The sequence below is a fragment of the Sinohyriopsis cumingii genome, chromosome 9 (assembly GCF_028554795.1).
Source record: "Sinohyriopsis cumingii isolate HCF-2022 chromosome 9, ASM2855479v2, whole genome shotgun sequence".
Classification (NCBI taxonomy): Eukaryota; Metazoa; Mollusca; class Bivalvia; order Unionida; family Unionidae; genus Sinohyriopsis; species Sinohyriopsis cumingii.
Window position 1 is genome coordinate 20,712,850 of NC_142969.1, and position 20,271 is coordinate 20,733,120.

General features: G+C 35.0%; 1 protein-coding gene across 2 annotated transcripts in view; it reads right to left on the minus strand.

Annotated features, from left to right (window-relative positions):
* The window catches only part of LOC149791360 (transmembrane protein 245-like), a 71,073-nt gene that overhangs the window by 32,389 nt on the left and 18,413 nt on the right, over positions 1–20,271 (minus strand). For both annotated transcript variants that reach the window (XM_089969903.1, XM_089969904.1), the window contains exons 4-9: positions 19,242–19,556; positions 18,666–18,817; positions 13,817–13,921; positions 12,086–12,162; positions 10,126–10,216; positions 8,621–8,719 (exon numbers count right to left, since the gene is read on the minus strand). In XM_089969903.1, the coding sequence (XP_089826029.1) occupies positions 8,621–8,719; positions 10,126–10,216; positions 12,086–12,162; positions 13,817–13,921; positions 18,666–18,817; positions 19,242–19,556 (839 nt within the window). The remainder of the gene's footprint in view (positions 1–8,620; positions 8,720–10,125; positions 10,217–12,085; positions 12,163–13,816; positions 13,922–18,665; positions 18,818–19,241; positions 19,557–20,271) is intronic.

A 20,271-nucleotide genomic window follows, 5' to 3' on the forward strand; every position in this document is an offset into this window, starting at 1 on the left:
GAAAATTAATACAAAAGAATATGGCAAAAACAAATATTTTAAACTTAGAGATTTATAACAAAATTATTGAATTAATTATCAAATAATTTAATTTTAAATGTGATTAAAAAACGTATTTATACCAGAGAACAATTTGGTACATTATAACAAAACCAACAACGGCCTAACAAACCTTCCTTTGCTGAATAGAAAGCACTAGTAAGTTTAAGTTATAAGCATAATTTTAATCAGACAGTAAGTCATAAACATTATCTTAATCAGACAGTGGATCATAAACATTATCTTAATCAGACAGTGAGTCATAAACATTATCTTAGACAGTTGGTCATAAACATTATCTTAATCAGACAGTTGGTTATAAACATTATCTTAATCAGACAGTGGGTCATACACATTATCTTAATCAGACAGTGAGTTATAAACATTATCTCAATCAGACAGTGAGTCATAAACATTATCTTAATCAGACAGTTGGTTATAAACATTATCTTAATCAGACAGTGGGTCATACACATTATCTTAATCAAACAGTGGTCATACACCTTATCTTAATCAGACAGTGAGTCATAAACATTATCTTAATCAGACAGTAAGTCATAAACATTATCTTAATCAGATAGTGAGTTAAAAACATTATCTTAAGCAGTGAGTCATAAACATTATCTTAATCAGACAGTAACCCATAAACATTACCTTAATCAGACAGTGAGCCATAAATATTATCTTAATCAGACAGTGAGTCATAAACATTTTAATCAGATAGGCATAAACATCTTAACTAGACAGTGAGTCGTAAACATTATCTTAATCAGATAGTGAGTCATAAACATTATCTTACTCAGATGGTGAGTGATAAACATTATCTTAATCAGATAGTGAGTCATAAACATCTTAATCAGATAGTGAGTCATAAACATTATCTTAATCAGATAGTGAGTCATAAACATTATCTTACTCAGATGGTGTGTCATAAACATTATCTTAATCAGATAGTGAGTCATAAACATCTTAATCAGATAGTGAGTCATAAACATTATCTTAATCAGACAGTAAATCACAAACATTATCTTAATCAGACAGTAAGTCATAAACATTATCTTAATCAGACAGTAACCCATAAACATTACCTTAATCAGACAGTGAGCCATAAACATTATCTTAATCAGACAGTGAGTCATAAACATCTTAACCAGACAGCAAGTCATAAACATCTTAACCAGACAGTGAGTCATAAACATTATCTTAATCAGATAGTGAGTCATAAACATTATCTTAATCAGATAGCGAGTCATAAACATTATCTTACTCAGATGGTGAGTGATAAACATTATCTTAATCAGATAGTGAGTCATAAACATCTTAATCAGATAGTCAGTCATAAACATTATCTTAATCAGACAGTAAATCACAAACATTATCTTAATCAGACAGTAAGTCATAAACATTATCTTAATCAGACAGTAAGTCATAAACATTATCTTAATCAGACAGTAAGTCATAAACAGTATCTTAATCAGATAGTAAGGCATACCATGTTTTAGTGTTGATAATGCACTTGCTTTACATATACTTGACTTATTTTCAGCATGGGGTCTGTATTTTACAGTGGAACAATAAACCCCCCAAAACACTATTTTCAAGGTTGATCTAGCAAAAGGATCATGACACTCTAGTTGCATATACACATCATATTCACTCCTTAAGAAAAAATAATTATGTCACATTGTAACTATATTGTTTACCAGCCTTACTTAAGAAATAAATAAGGCTTACAACTATACATTTATGTTAATAAACTCATTTCATTTCACTGTTGTGCAGCTCTTTGACTCAACCAGAAATACACATGACTGGTAACTTGTTCATCTTCTCTGTCATGATTATAGACAAGCTATGCAAAATATTGTATTACAGCAGAACAAATATTATGACTGTACCTGTAAATGTTCAATATGTATTAACTGTTGCTCAATTAAATTATAACATAATTTTATGAACATGAGCCATGTTTATGTTCTTACCATATAAACATTTAGCAGCTATTGTGACTAGAGATTATCTTTTATGGCAACATCAATACATATTGTAATACAAAACCTAATGGATGAAACATGCTCTGCTTTGAAAAAAACCTGATTTGTTTTACCTCTTTTACATCATACTATGTGATGTTTTTTGTGATTACAGGGTGATAACATTAAAGGACTTTTCAAAGGTAACCAATGCCAGCAAAATCCATGCTGTGCCAAACATAATTATAAATGCACTGTCTTGGTAAATTCTAGCTTGGGCAATAATATATATTTCAAAAGTATCATGCTACTTGAAAGAAGGATGTATACTTGACCTGAACTTTCACACAGCACCTTGTGGTCAATCTTGAAAATGAGGATAAATACAAGACCTATGATGCAGCAACACCCAAAACAATAACTGATGAGGGCATAAAACAGCTTTTCTGAAGATGGCGATGATACGGAATCTGACCAAATAGATGTAACTCCATAGACAAGGCAAATCTTAAAATAGCCCTTGTATGTTATGCAGATTCCATAAGATTTTCAGAACCGTGTCTCACTGGGTCTGTTTTTCACTGTAATTGTTTTGACTCAATAGGTTTCTTTGGAGAAAAGCAGATGTCACTCTAAATCCAAAAAGGATAACTCAGTTGGACATGCACATCTAAATCCAAAAAGGATAACACAGTTGGACATGCACATCTAAATCCAAAAAGGATAACACAGTTGGAAACGCACATCTAAATCCAAAAAGGATAACTCAGCTGGAAATGCACATCTAACTCCAAAAAGGATAGCTCAGCTGGAAATGCACATCTAACTCCAAAAAGGATAACACAGTTGGAAATGCACATCTAAATTCAAAAAGGATAGCTCAGCTGGAAATGCACATCTAACTCCAACTGCAGAATCTCAACACAACTAGTATTCTTGATTTGTAAAAGAAAACACCAAAACTTGTTTACTTTTATTTTCAACCAAGGATATAACACAACCATTTTTACCATGCCCACTTAAAAGTAAGACTGAATGCGTCTGGCACATCAGTACACTATTTATATATTTATTTTCTGTACAAGATATTTGGGAAGAATAATTATTTCAATTCGCACAATAATAATCCAGACAGCAAGACAAGCATTTTTAATATCTGAAAAATTTCATAAATGATGGGTATGCTGAGTAGAATCTTAGCAAATTTGAAAGAACCTAATGATTTATGTTTGGTGACTTGCATGACTTAGAGCTGAATAACCTAGTATTTCCTGCAAGTGTAAACTGAAAAACGTAGCCCATTTTCCAACAACACATACCACAATGCCTGCCAGTGCAAATCGGAAAACTTTATTTCTACTGCAAATGTAAGGGATTAAAGTTTAAAAAGGCACATCCAAAGTTCAAGCAATTAACATCAAAGTTGGTAAAATTAACAAAACTAATATAAAAATATGGTAAAAAATTAATGAGCAGCAGGCCCAAGTTTGTGACGACAAAGAATTAAAGCAAAGTGGCATAACGATATGGCATTTAAACAAACTGGCATTAAGATATGGCATTCCAACAAACTGGCATTAAAGATATGCCATTCAAACAAACTGGCATTAAGATATGGCATTCCAACAAACTGGCATTAAGATATGGCATTCCAACAAAACGGCATTAAGATATGGCATTCCAACAAACTGGCATTAAAGATATGTCATTCAAACAAACTGGCATTAAAGATATGTCATTCAAACAAACTGGCATTAAGATATGGCATTTAAACAAACTGGCATTAAGATATGGCATTCCAACAAACTGGCATTAAAGATATGGCATTCCAACAAAATGGCATTAAAGATATGGCATTCCAACAAACTGGCTTTAAGATATGTCATTCTAATAAATTTGCATAAAGATATGTCATTTAAACAAACTGGCATTAAGATATGTCATTTAAACAAACTGGCATTAAGATATGGCATTCCAACAAACTGGCATTAAGATATGGCATTCAAACAAACTGGCATTATGATATGGCATTCCAACAAACTGGCATTAAGATATGGCATTCCAACAAAGTGACATTAAGATATGGCATTCCAACAAAATGGCATTAAGATATGACATTCCAACAAACTGGCATTAAAGATATAGCATTCAAACAAACTGGAATTCAAAATATGGCATTCAAACAAACTGGCATTATGATATGGCATTCCAACAAACTGGCATTAAGATATGGCATTCAAACAAACTGGCATTAAGATATTACATTCAAACAAACTGGCATTAAAGATATGTCATTCAAACAAACTGCCATTAAAGATATGCCATTCAAACAAACTGGAATTAAAAATATGGCATTCAAACAAAATGGCATTAAGATATGGCATTCAAACAAACTGGTATAAAGATATGGCATTCAAACAAACTGGCATTAAAGATATTGCACTCAAACTAAACTGGCATTACTGATATGGCTTTCAAACAAACTATCATTAAGATATGCCTTTCAGGTAAACAAGCATAAAGACACAGATTCAAGCCAACTGGCATCAAGGTATAGCATTCAAGCCAAATGGCATAAAGACACAGCATACAAGCCAATTGGCATCAATATACAGCATTCAAGCCAACTGGCATAAAGATGCAGCATTCAAGCCAACTGGCATCAAGATATAGCATTCAAGCCAACTGGCATAAAAACAGCATTCAAGCCAACTGGCATTAATATACAGTATTCAAGCCAACTGGCATAAAGACACAGCATTCAAGCCAACTGACTTCAATATACAGCATTCAAGCCAACTGGCATCAAGATACAGCATTCAAGCCAACTGGCATCAAGATGCAACATTCAAGCCAACTGGCATCAAGATGAAGCATTCAAGCCAACTGTCATAAAGACACAGCATTCAAGCCAACTGGCATCAATATACAGTATTCATTTCAAGCCAACTGGCATCAATATACAGTATTCAAGCCAACTGGCATAAAGACACAGTATTCAAGCCAACTGGCATCAAGATACAGCATTCAAGCCAACTGGCATCAAGATACAGCATTCAAGCCAACTGGCATCAAGATGCAGCATTCAAGCCAACTAACATCAAGATGCAGCATTCAAGCCAACTGACATCAAGATGCAGCATTCAAGCCAACTGGAATAAAGATGCAGCATTCAAGCCAACTGGAATAAAGATGCAGCATTCAAGCAAACTTGAAACAAGCCAATGTTCAAGTAGACTGGCATAAAGCACAAACGAGAGTCCTTGAAGGAGATTTTGAAAACTTTTCAGGGAGATTTCAATTATTTCAGGGAGGATTTCATCAAGGGAGAAACATGCTGAACACGTTTACAAAAAGTTAATGATTTTGAAATAAACATCTACTAATTCAATTCTAAAATGGTTTATTTTTAAATAATAAACAACAATTCATAAATAACAGACTGAACAAAACTTAACAGTGAAACCCAGTAAAAAGTGCTTCAGCTTTGGTCACAGCTTCTTCAAGGGATGAATCCACAAGTTTGAAAAAATGTGACACATCATAGGTGTTTCTCTTTGTCTGTGCAGATGTTAAGTGCCTGTGAAATAAAGTCCATGAAATTTAAAATACTGACTCAGAAACAAAAGACAACAAAATATAAATTGCATTCATTCGCAAAAATTAATTGCATTTAATGTTTCTTACTTTCTGTTAAAACTTCAGGCACAATTAAGTATTTGTTTCTCTTCCGGATCTTACTATATATCTTAGGCAAGTAGATGTAATTCTTAGGAAAGAGCTGATAAATCTAAATTGTTAAAGTACATTTTCAGGTTTATGGGCCATCCATTAAGTATGTATGCAAAAATCTGGCGAATCTTGGCCCCTCCCCCCCCATACACATGCATACGCTTGATGCCCCCCCCCTCCCCGAGTTCTATAGAATGGCCTATATTTAATCCATGCAGAAATGATCAAGGATTAATAATATTAACGTGTTTAATAAAACAGATAGTCCACTGATGTTGAATGGCTGGCTGCATCAAAGCTGCTTTACTTTAAAAAGTTTGTCTAGTGTCTGCTAAAATTCAAATGCCACTAACCCAGTCAAACAGGTTACGTATTATACAAATTATTAACGAGGTTTCACCCCCACCCCCATTTATGCGCACGTACATTATCAGTAGACACCCCCCATACACAAGCGTATGCATTTGGGTTACCCCCCTCCCCCTCCATGTGTACGTACTAAATGGACGACCCCTTACAGCTAAATCATAATAATAATAATAATAATAATATTAATAATAATAATAATGAAGTCTTAGTATTTGTATCTGCAGATGTATTGATTCAATTGTCATTTATTCAACTGTACCTGATTTAACCGATCTATTAGTGTATCCTAATTTCGCTAAAGATAATCATAATTTTAGTGCTGGCACTCAAATTACAATTTGCAGCACACAAATTAAGGCCATAAAAATAAACAGTAAGATTAAAAACTTACTTTTGTGACTGGAGATGTTGCTGACAATCATCATGTTCACCACTGGCAACACAGAAACATGAATTGCACATCTTGCAAAATGCTGTATGTTTATCACTGCCACGAGTCAGGCATGGAAATTTCAGGCTATAAGAAGCTTGGAAAGAAGTTTTATATTTGTTTGACTTTCCTACTTTAACCGAGTCTCCCTTTCTTTCAGATATTGTAGAAGAGATCACCAAACATATGGATTCAAGTTCGAGCACTTTTCAAAGAACTTCTGCACACTTCCGGTCTTACATAATGGGGAATGTCCAAAACATTTTTCGTTAAACGAAATGAATTTTTCCTGATTTTTACAAAACAAATTTTTTCTAGGAGAAAAAAATAACGTGGAACTGCAGGAGGTGAGGTTGAATTCAGGGAGTCTCCCGCAAAAAACAGGAGGTTTGGCATGTCTGAAACTGGCATAAAGAGATCGCATTCAAGCAAACTCACATACAGCATTTAAGTAACTGGCACAGAGAGGCCCAAATGGCATAGAGAGGCCCAAACGGCATAACGAGGCAGCATTCAAGTAATGGGCATAGAGAGGCAAAAACTGTCATTAAAATGGCAGCATTAAAAAAAACTAGCATAAAGAAACAGTATTCAAGTAATTTGGCATAAAGAAACATTTAAGTAATCTATCCTGAAGTGACACCACTCAAGTAATCTGGCATAAAGTGGCATAAAATGGCATAAAGAGGCAGCATTCATGAAAACAGACATAAAGAGGCACAAACTGACATAATGAGGCACAAGCTGATATAATGAGGCAGTGATCTAGGAATCAGGCATAAAAGAAGCACAAAATGGCACAAAAAGGCAGCATCCAAGCAACTAGCATAAAGTGGTATAAAATGTCACAAAAAGTACAAACTGATATCAAGATGCACAAATTGGCATAAATAGGCAATGTACATGTAAACTGGCACAAGGCAGCAGCATTCAAACAAACTATGAAAAGGCAGCCGTCAAGTAAACTGGCAGAAAGACGAAGCATTCAAGCAAACTGGTATAAATTTACTGAACACACAAATGCTTGGTACGGTGTAACTGGATCAAAGATTTTAATCACCAAATAAACTACAATGAATGCAGACTGACTCAATTCCTTGCTTTGAAGATCAATCACAGCAAACATAATACACATGTACCAATAAACAGAAGCATGCAAAAACTAAGTCTAAGAAAGCTCACATAATTTTCAAGTAAAATCAATCACATTAAACAGAAACATTTACCACAAAGGAGGTGTTGGATGAGGTGCTAATTAACCATCCCTGTACTTGTTTTTTTTTTAAATATAAAAAACAGCCGGCCACATAAATGAAAATAAGTTGCTATAAACCAAGAACTGTAGAAAAGAGGCCAAAGTGTGCCTACAAATCACACCTCTGACTTACAGCAGATAAAATGCCAACTGTAACAGCTGATTATCTGGTGATTTTCATTGAAAAAAGATCATGATCCCATTCAATTACGATTAAAATTGGTCAAGCATTTATTGTTTTCATTTAAACTACCTTTTCCATTTTTATTTTTAAAAATCTTTAGTTACAGTGGAAATAATAGATCACAGATCTGCATCATTTATAAACAAATTTAAAATGATTCAAGTTCAGGAATTGCTGTTATTCTGTTGTTTAAGAAATTGTGTATAAAGCTTTTAGAGTTTTAAAAATGCAAGTCAAGCTGGCTGCTGGATTAGCTTCATTTGTAATGAGGAGGTCCCAGTGTGTTGTTTCAGCAGTTTTAAAGATAAAAAAGACCTTACAGTTATGAAAGTTATAAAAAAAATTCAGCTAACTTGTATTTCAAACTGTGGACATACAAACTCTTGCTGAGACTAGGCTTTGAAAACTACTGGCAAAACTCTCCTTGGATAATGGAGGTAAAATGTTGAAATTTGCACGGGAGCTAAACAGAAAGAATGTTTTGTTATGAGCAGGAGGCAAGCTAGGTCAGGATTCAAGGAAAAAGGAAGTACTCTCTCAAAGAGGCCACAATCATTAAACAATGCTAATCCAAAATTTTACAGAATATAATTTTTCATTCATGCATATATCTGAAACTTGTGTTAAGGTGTACTCACCCTGGCAAGCCAGCTATCGTACAGTCCATCCCAGATCTCCAGGACCTTGGTTTCGATCTGAGTGTTGTTATCTGACTCCCCATTTACAAGGTCCCGCACCTATCAACATGATCATTAGCCCTTAATTTACATGAAAGTTATGAATAAAGTTTTTATTTCTAGGTGCGATGAGTATCTACTAGCATAATGTTGAAAATAAAGACATATAAGGCTACTGACTATAAGTACTGTGGTACAAACCCATGATTATCTGGCTACATGCCTTGAATAACAGACAACAGAACAATCCTGACTATCATGTTACAAGCCATGATTACCAGGCTACAGGCCTCGACTACCTGGCTACAGATCCTGACTACCACGTTACAAGCCTTGGTTAACAGGATACAGACTTTGACTACCAGGCTACACATCTCAACTACCATGTTACAGGCCTTGATTACCAGGATACAAGACTTGACTACAAGGATACAGATCCTGACTACCATACTACAAAGCATGATTACCAGGTTACAGGCCTTAATTACCCAGCTACAGTCCCTGCTTATCAGACTACTGACCTTGATTACCAGGTTACAGGCCTTAACTACAGAGATACAGACCCTGCCTATCAGGCTAATGATCACCTGCCTCATACGCCGATAACAAGGATCCAGTCCCTGAATACTATGAATTCCCTTATTAATAAAAAAAATACTTGGTAGTGTAAATAATGATCTCTTTTTGTTCACTGGGTTATTAAAATCATCATTTTTAGCAACCACAAAATCCACAATAATTGTAATGCCATGAGGAAAAAAACTCCATAAAAAGTGAACTCATTGTATTTTTTTCATTATATGAACAGATTGTACAAAGCCAAAGTAAAAGCAAACTATTTATGAACACTCATGAACAGGATTTGTTCACTACAGACGGCAGTGTTAACACACTCACTTTGAGTCTATGTGGTTCTAGGTTGGATCCCTGCTTCTTTGTTTTCTTCAGCATCAACAATCAAATTACATAAACATTTGAGCCATAGAAAGTCTGACACATAAAGTAATTACACTGAGTAAAATATCTGATGGTTCATACACTGGCAAGATGTAAGACATTTTCTAACATACCCACTGAACTCTACATCCTTGATCTGGCATTTGATATAGCTGTTCAATCCGTATTTCCATGTCTCATTCCGAGATTGAAAATGACCAGATGACTTCTCTGACAAGCACTTGCCAACCCTTTTAGATGTAGTAAAACAATCCCAATTGTTTTTAATTTCATTCATACAGTAAAGCTAGAATATTTCAAAAGTGTAAAAGAGTGAGTATGTATTAAAAACTGCATTCATGTTTTGATACAAGTTGGGGAAAGAACTCATTTGACTTGATTTATGAATAGACCGTAACCTGATGTCTCCAAAATATTCCTATGCCACATGAAACTCATTGTTTCCACCAGCTGGAAACAAAACAAGCAAGTACATTAGTTTTAGTACATAAAAGGTCAGATTAATTTACCCTGCCAGCAATCCAGTTCCTGCCATACAAGTAGGCATTGCCAACCATTGAGTCGACTGCAGTCTGCATGACATCACTGTTGGGCAACCATCTACAACAATAATCAAATGTTGTTTTATTTGATATTTTTAAGAAAGAAAAAAGTAATAACAACTGAACCAAAACCATACTGTATTTTTAACTTACATGAAATTATGATTTGCCACATAACAAAAATTTGAAAAGAAAAACAAATGTTCCGCAGAACCTAAAGTCTCACTTGCATCCGTATGTTAAGGAATTCCCCTTACATCAAACTTGCAAGTACTTTAACACTCAACTTTAATGTCACTGTCGACAGATAAGAGACAACAATGCCCTACCATGATTGAACAGTAAAATATAAATGTTGCCCAGTTCAATTCAATTTTCATTTCTTCCCCAAATCATAAAATGTAATAATTGAAAGAAAGCAAATTTTCAAGTAAATAATTATTTTCAAAGAAATGTAAATTATTTTCCATATAATTTGTCCGTTATTCAAACTATCACACTCAGTATTATATGGGGAGCTGCAGTGGCTCAGTAGTTAGCATGCTGAACTCATGAATAAACAGGTGCTGGTTCAAATTTTATAATTGTATCACCCTGGGTCAGCTACCATGATGTGTCCTTGGGCAAGGTACTTAATTCCAATTGCCTTGGCACTAAATAACCTGCTGGTGTTGCAGTGCTGTAAAGCACTAAATCAAATCAATATAATGTGGATGTCTTTTTCTTGAGTCTACATAAATGGAAGTTTGACTCTACTAACATTTTCAATTAGATAATGCATATAAATTTCTGGAGATAACATTTATCATCCTGCCCTGAGAGTTACTGGTTGACTTAAACTTACTGCCATCTGAAGGCCATAAATTGAGTACACTGTATGTACTCGCTTGTAAGTTGAGTCCAACTGCAAACTGCACAAACCCAGATATGCCATCACACAATTTGCTGACAGATCTAGGTCTGTGCAGTTTGTTAGGAATAAATTGTAAAACAAACAACACAGACCCTGATCTGCAGTGCATTATGCTACAGCAGATATGGATCTTTGTCATTTTCTGTACGACTAGACTTTTAAGCAAGTATAAATGGTACTTTGATATTTTATCTTCGCATGGTCAAATATTCAAACTGAAGTTAATACTGATTATGGAAACTAACATTCACAGCAAATTGCTTGTGTGTGTGTGTGTGTGTGTGTGTGTGTGTGTGTGTGTGTGATTTGGATTTTTAACGTAGCTTTAACAATTTTTCAGTCATATCACTATGATGTCTGCAGTGTGTCTGTTTATGGTGAGATCTAACACTGAAGCATCATGTCACAGACATGTATGGGGCCCCAAGTGGCCGAGTGGTCTAAAGCAATTTCCGTCACGGATCACTGCCATCTCACCCCCGTCTGCATGGGATCGAGTCTCAGATTTGGCTAATGTGGGTATGTGAGAAAGCCTGCCAGTAGCTTCTCATGGGTCAGTAGTTCTTTCCGGGATCTTCCTCCTCCATTAATACTGGCCGCCATGTATAGCCTATCGTGTGCTGAAAAATGGTTTAAAACCCTACAACAACAACAACAGCAGACAAGTAGGATCATGTCCCTCCCAGTCACATTATCCTGACACCAGGCAAACCAGTCCTAACACTAACCTCTTAATGCTGAATGCCAAACGAGGCAGCTGTTAGTACCATTTTTGTAAGTTTTTGGTATGACTCAGCCAGGGATCAAACCCACGACCTCCCGCATCCGATGCGGACGCTCTAACCACTAGGCCACTGGAGCAGTCAAAATGTTTGTTAAAATGCATAATAATATGTGAAGTTGTTACTGAAAGTAAATGTTTTGCTACGAAGAAAAGAACCATTTACCATAAGAGGGAAAGTACAGAAAGATCATGACTGAGAAAGTAAGAAAGATAGAAAAAGATAGATTTACTGGCTGATCTCTGGATGAAGTGTTTCGTTCAGCAAATTACTTGTGGTGCTCACCAGATACATGCTTTCCTGCTGTATCTGTAATTACACCATCAACCAAATAATTAGAATATTTTAACCTCCTTGATGGCCTATATAACCTAAATGCACCAATTATTTCCATGTTTAACTTCCTTAATGGCCTATATAACCGTAATGCACCAATTATTTCCACGCTTAACTTCCTTAATGGCCTATATAAAAGTAATGCACCAATTACTTCCACGCTTAACTTCCTTAATGGCCTATATAATCTAAATATGCTAAATGTTTCCATGCTTAACTTCTTTAATGGCTTACATAATCTAAATATGCTAAATGTTTCCATGCTTAACTTCTTTAATGGCTTACATGACCTAAATACACTAATTATTTCTACATTTAACTTCTTTGATGGTCAACATAACCTAAATGCTTAACTTTTCAAGCATTTTTACATCTTTGCCTGTGGTTGTGTAGGAAGGTTGGTAACAGATTATTGCACAAACCAATATCTACATTAAATTTCTGTAAATGACATAAAATTCAAACAAGAAGTATCATCACCTGCATTTGATAAATTGGTGTTGTACACACCAAGATGCATCTACATACAGTGTAACATTACTGATAAAACTGATTTCCTACCTAAACACTAGGATGCTGATGTATGTCTGATGGCTAAAGATGTACACATACACCAAAGAGATCTCTGTGTTAAGCTTTGGCCAAAGTGGGCTCAACAATAATGGAATAAAGGCAAAATGAAAAAGCCATGTTGGGGCAACATGTTTTTGAAGAAAAGGTGGAAATTACATGAAACAATGTTATCGCCTTAAATTCCCTTGTACACTGGTTATGCAAGAGTTAAATGTTTGAGTTATAACTGGAGTTGTTTTCTAGATATACACAGTTAAGGAAATTTTGACGAATCCCATGCATATCATGTTTGGGAATACTTATGCACAACTGTATAAGAGGTTAGGAAAGCATTAACTGAGAAAAGCATAAACTCTGCTATGGACATGACTGTAGCTTTTCGTTCTTAATTTGGTTCAACATTATTTTTCTCATATGAACAATGATGAAAAGAAGAAAAAAACATTAAATTTCACAAATTAATCCTGTGTCTAGAATTTTGGGAGCATTTAACTATCAATTCAGATTGAGTGGAGCATCAGCTGCGAGTGTCAAAGGTAAAATGTAAAACATCTGAGGACTGTAGGTGCCTCACTGATGACTCTATACCAGGACTGTAGCTGCCTCATTGATGTCTCTATACCAGGACTATAGCTGCCTCACTGATGACTCTATATCAGGACTGTAGCTGCCTCACTGATGACTCTATACCAGGACTGTAGCTGCCTCACTGATGACTCTATACCAGGACTGTAGCTGCCTCACTCATGACTCTATACCAGGACTGTAGCTGCCTCACTCATGACTCTATACCAGGACTGTAGCTGCCTCAATGATGACTCTATACCAGGACTGTAGCTGCCTCAATGATGACTCTATACGAGGAGTCTCTGAGCAGCACAATAAGATTTGTCAGGAAGTTCACCTTTAATAAGCACAGTCAACTGTAAACTCAATCTAAATGGATTGTAATATGTAACTCACACAACGTTTTGTAAAATCAATGCAAGTTAAAGTTTAACTTTAACATTATTAGGTAATTTAAATGGGACTGAAAGAGAAGTCAATTACACACCTGTATGGCTGCAACGACTGAAATAAGTGTTGTACCAAACAACAACAGTAGGATAAACAGCACACTGGTGACCTTGTCCAGGCTCTGCTCCAGTACTGAGATGATCTGAAATAATGTGACAAACAAATGCATATATAGTAAACTGCAACCCATTTATAAGAAATCATATTTAGAAAATATGAAATACAGCATAAATTGTCCTAATGATTATAACATCTATGAAAAGCTTTCCTGTTCCAATCAAATCTGACTTTAATGAATATTTTTTGTCCTTTAAGAATTCTTATAAACAGGTCCCCTGTAGATACCTTTATATAGTGGAAACAAAGAAAATGTGATGCATGTGATGATAACAATCAGACTTGAGTATTAAGTTCAGTTCTGGGTCTGGTAAAGTCCATTGATGTCTATACACAAAGTCACATTGATGATGATGATATATATATATATATAAACATTGCTCCTTAAAATAGACTTTCTCAGCTAGAACCTTGAGGATACATCCCACAGTACAAAAGTTATCTCTGTTAGTAAAATATTAAGTTGGACCAATTTAACATCCCAAGCAAAAAGGGGAAGGAGACAATATTATACAAAACATGCCAATTTATATAATATTTGATCACTACATCAAATCTTGCATTCTGAATTGGATCAATGCAGGGCAGCCTTGATTGCTTTATCTGTCCTTTAATTGTCTATAATATTCTGAATCATTTTAAGTTTGTGAGTATGAAATTTCATGATCAGTTAGAAAATACTTAATTTCATTTATTTGTTGTTTGGAAAGAAAAAAAAAACATGCAAACTATTTAGCGACAATATATTTATCTCTGCAATGACAAAGTCTCATATCAGACAGACATGAATAAATCGGGGTTTAAGAAAGCGGGTTTAATTTGCTGGCTGTTTCTGTAAAAGGACAATAAGATCATTTGTTCCTTTTCGATACTGATTGCTGAAACCACCTATGATATTCTTCAGTGACTCTGGTATTCTTCAGTGATTACAAGATTTTAAAATAAAAAATCTTCTGTGGTGGATATAATGGATGTCAGATTGTCACCATTTTCATTTAAGGCCAGCAAGACATTATAAGATGTCTCCTGCTAAAAACTCCATGTTGACATGACTGTCTGTTTTGGGGTAATGATAACAAGATTTTATGTCATATTGGATATCAGATGGGCACCATTTCCATTTAGAACCAACCTGACACCATTAAGAAGTCTTTTGGTAAAAACACAATGTAGATATGACCAATCATCTAGTAGAAGTTATTGCAACAAGATTTCCAGGTTGATACTGTGGTGGTCATACTGAAAGTCTGAACAGCACCATCTCACTATATATCATGTCTTTCTGAGGAAACTCCATGCAGATATGGATATTTCTTCTCAAGAAGTACATTAACTAAATTTACAAATTGGCCACCATGGCAGTCATACTGGATGTTTGAGCAGCAACATTTTCATTTTCGACCAACCAGACATCGTAAGATATGTTTCAGTTAGAACTCATGCCAATATGACTTTCAATTCAGAAGAACAAGATTTTCAAGATGTTCACAACATGATGGACATAAAATGGACACCACTTATTAAGACCAACTTGGCATCTTAAAGTCTTCTGGTGAAAACCCCATATCTATCTTTCTGTTCAGGCTGAGTTGCAGTAACAAATTTTGTATGATGTATGCTCTGGTGACCATACAGGAAATTAGACTCACCATTTTTATTTGGGAGTCTTTAAGTGAAAACCCCATGTAGATGTGACCATCCATTCAGAAAGATTAGTGCTAAGAATTTTAAAATGGCTGTAGTGGTAGCCATATTGGATATCAAACTGGCCTCATTTTTCATGTGGGCCATTCAGACATGATAAGAATGCTTATGGTGAAAACCTCACTAATGCCATATTATGTACAAAAGGAGTAGCAATGACAAGATTTTGAGATGGCTGTTGTGAAGGCCATATTGGATATCAGATTGGCACATTTTTATTTAGGACCAACCAGATATCGTAATAAGCCAGAATGGTGAAAATTCAATGTCAATCAATCCGTTCAAGTTAGGCAATAATGGGATTTTCAAAATGGCTTTTGTGGCATCCATAATGGACATCAGCTTGTGACTTTAAATTCAATGTCAATCAATCCGTTCAAGTTAGGCAATAATGGGATTTTCAAAATGGCTGTTGTGGCATCCATAATGGACATCAGCTTGTGACTTTAAATTCAATGTCTATCATACACACAAATATCATGAGCAACTGGTAATCCATCAAATTAAAGTGATGCACAGAACCAATCTAACTATGCAGCCATAAGTACAAAATACATTTTTCTAGATTGTATGAGCAAATCATGTTTCAGTAAGATCTGGTATTAATGGGTTGTCAAATTCAATACTTTTCTCCAGACTTTTTGTCTGAAAAGTAGTTTGAAAACATGAAATTTGTTTATGAGAGGTTCAATGCAAATCAAAATTTCAAAATGACTACAATTTCTGTTGAAAAGTAGAGGTCTTATCTAGTTTACAGGCTCAAAATGAAATTAACCCTGAAAAACAAGAGGATTTAATGAGGACATTAGAAACTGGCAAAGATAAAATATTATTTTGGTGATCTAGGTGTAGATTGCAGGGAACAGCATTTACAGGGCTGATTTCTGCTGCTTAATGACATGGATTAACTTTTATGCCAACAGATTATTTGCAATTTACTTCCTCAACATAGAAGGCTTGGTATTTGGACTAAAAGACAACAATATCAGATGGATTATGGGATAATTTGGTACCATACTATGTACTACAGTATAGGAGATAACGTGGAAGTTCATCTGCATCAAAAAAGGATTCCTGAAGTTCTAAAGTGTACCAAAGAAAGTCAAAGTCACAACGTGTATCTGATCAAACAATTGCAGGGAAGAAGTACAAAATGATCCAACACAACTGAGCCATAGTCTATCTTTGATCTTAAAACCAGATAAAGACATTCTAGTATGCTACTAAATTCAGGGATTCTGACATCTGTCCCTGTGCTACCTAATATGCATAAGAAATTTTTGTTTACAGTAAAACATGAGCCCTAAAATGGTCATCTCAAAAACAGGATTACAAAAGACATCAAGATGGTAAATTCTATAAAATCAGCACAACTACATACAATTTCAGACTTGGAAAATTTCAACTCATTTTCTTTTGATCATGTTTTCTGACCATGTCTTTAAGCCCTGTATAAGATTACCTGAAATTCAACAGAATGCATACTCTTTGATCTATTGCTGATAAAAAAACGTATTCAACATATAATATATAATCGGTATTTATGCTATGGTGTCTCACTATGCCATTAATTTTTATGTTAATGAGGGGGACTGACAATATGCAGACCTTTTTGCATACCCATATCCTGGGGACAGATTTTAGAAAGTGTGGTACCTACCTTAATTGTGAAATTTATATCTTTCCAAAACTGGCTGATCAAGACAGGCTTGGGTTTAAATGGCACAGCAACACATGTAGGTTATTTAGTGATGAGACAATTGGAGTAAAGTGCCTTGCCCAAGGACACACCATGGTATAACCCACACTATATCAGTTTTGAGTCTGGCATGCTAACCACTGAGCCACTGCGGCTTCCATGTCAATACAGGCTGGTGACCCTTTAGACCCAAGTTGAATAGCTCATTCATTACAATGTTAAACTTCCATGTGGTGCCACAAGTTTTCTCCAATTCAACAAAGTTAACTGTATGTTATTTCTTTATGAATATGTCTTTAATTAATGTTTTAAGTATGATTGAATAGTCCATTGTTCATTTGAATCCACACCTAAGTCTGATGGTAGTTTGGATTCAAGATACCTGAGAAGTCCGTGATTTTATAGTTAAGTAAACAGAAGATTAGTAATAAAGGTCAATAACTGAATGGGCCAGTATGGTCTTTATCAGGTTCAGGTAGTGGTATCACTGTTACTTCTTGCCATGATGGCAGAATGCTTTAGTTTTGTAGGTTTAACATCATTTCTCAGCACATGGATGGCTACACATGGTAGGCACTATATTTGGTAGGCACTATATTTGGTAGGCATTATATTTGGTAGCAGAAAAGTTAAGATGTGTGTGGTTTTTAAAGGTGGGCCTTAGACCACTTGACTTCCTAGCCATGATGGCAGGATATGTAAAAAAATTTGCTGAAAATGTTATGTGTATCAAGCACAGTGTATGGTAAGTATTTCATAAATTTATAACGATATCATCTTGTCCTGCAGAAGTCTCATGGGCTCAGTCAAGACATTCTTGAGCAGTTCTCTACAAGCAAAAGGCTGACAGTAATTTTCACTATTAGGAGATCAGAAATTTATGGAAGCCTTTTCTTTCAGGTTTTTGAATTGGCACAATTTCGGAAATCTATCATTTAGAGCTATGGAATCTCTTCTGGCCTTTATATTTTAAACTTCTAGTAGGATTGTGACCAGTTCATCCAATTTGTCAGTATTTGAGCTGTTTTTATTCTTGCCAATGATTCTCCATACCATTAAACCATATGGATGAACCCAACATATACAGGAATATCCTTCTGTCCTGGATGATGAACAGACTGAAAAACCCATTTAGTAACTGAATGAACCCTAGAGTTCCCTAATGATAACTAAATTGATGAGTTTGTGATATACATAAGCATGTCTCTTTGTAAACAATCAAGCCTTGATTGATGAATCCATGCTGTACAGAGTGCAACATTTGTCCTCAACATACTAGATTAACAAGCCCATGCTGTAGCTAAATTGCACTTTTTTCCCTTTACTATGACTACATGGATTGAGCCCCGAGTGCAGTAAAGTGTACCTTTTTATCGCCCATAATGACTAGATTGACAAGTCCATGTAGCCATCGTGGCATTAGGATTTCATATCGGTCGTGGAACCATGACAATACATCAGACTTCAAAGCTTGAATTCTCTCGCCAAGTAGACCTTCGGACCTCCCTAACTTGTACCCTGTTTGTAACGATGACTAGTTATTAACCAATAACTGGAACATTGCAATGGAGACAATAATGATGACTCATATTATTAGTTCTTTAATGTTTTCCCCATTTAATGCAGACATTTTTAACAACTGAACCAGTATTTAACTATATATATATATATATATATATATATATATATATATATATATATAAAACATCATATCAGCATTTAACTATTACACATATTAAGTTACCCACATACATACGCAGAAATTATACAAAATACTAACCCCCACATTCCCATTCCAACATATATATACCCTCTTTTTCTCCCACCTTTTCTTTCTCTCAAACATAAACATAAACACTGCCAAGCTCACTTTCATAAGAATGGGAAAAAAATTATTTAAAATATCTCAATAAAAAAGGTTTAACCATAATAATGTCTTAACCTAAATTCTTGATTATCCAGATTCCGACAGGAAGAGGAAGGACCAGGAATACGAGCCAAATATGCATCCAGATGCGAGTTAGCACCAGTGCCCAAAACAGAGCTATAAAACACTGGTCACTCAGTGACTTCTGTTTCCCAAATGGGGGCACTTCTGTGCTTTTCTTTGATTTCTTTGCTTTCCCTGAATCTGACTGCAAGCTCTGTGCAAGAGAAATTCTGATGGGTAGAGAAGACGGTTTTGATGGTGAGAGACTCTTTTTTTCAGGAAGTATCTGTGTTTGTTCGGGCTTCTCCACGGTCTGAATCAAGCTCTCTGAAAGAACAAAATACTTATTTTTTATTTTCATAGGTTACATTTATCTTAAAGACATAAGGCATCTCTACTAAAAATAATTAGCTGAAATAAGTTTTGTACACAACCATTATAAGTATATCTGAAACTGGCAGTAACACAGTCATCTCAAACCCTGGCTGATTCACTCGTGTATAGCCCTATTCAAAATAGTCACCTGTGTATAACCCTATTCAAAACAGTAACCTGTGTATATCCCTATTCAAAACAGTCACCTGTGTATATCTCTATTAAAAAAAGTAACCTATGTATATCCCTATTTAAAACAGTCACCTGTGTGTATCCCTATTCAAAATAGTCACCTGTGTATAACACTATTCAAAATAGTAACCTGTGTATATCCCTATTCAAAACAGTCACCTGTGTGTATCCCTATTCAAAATAGTCACCTGTGTATAACCCTATTCAAAATAGTAACCTGTGTATATCCCTATTCAAAAGTCACCTGTGTGTATCCCTATTCAAAATAGTCACCTGTGTATATCCCTATTTGAAATAGTAACCTGTGTATATCTCTATTAAAAATAGTCACCTATGTGTATCCGTATTCAAAATAGTAACCTGTGTATATCCCTATTCAAAACAGTCACCCATTTATATCTCTATTAAAAATAGTAGCCTGTGTATATCCCTAATCAAAATAGTCACCTGTGTATATCCCTATTTAAAATAGTAA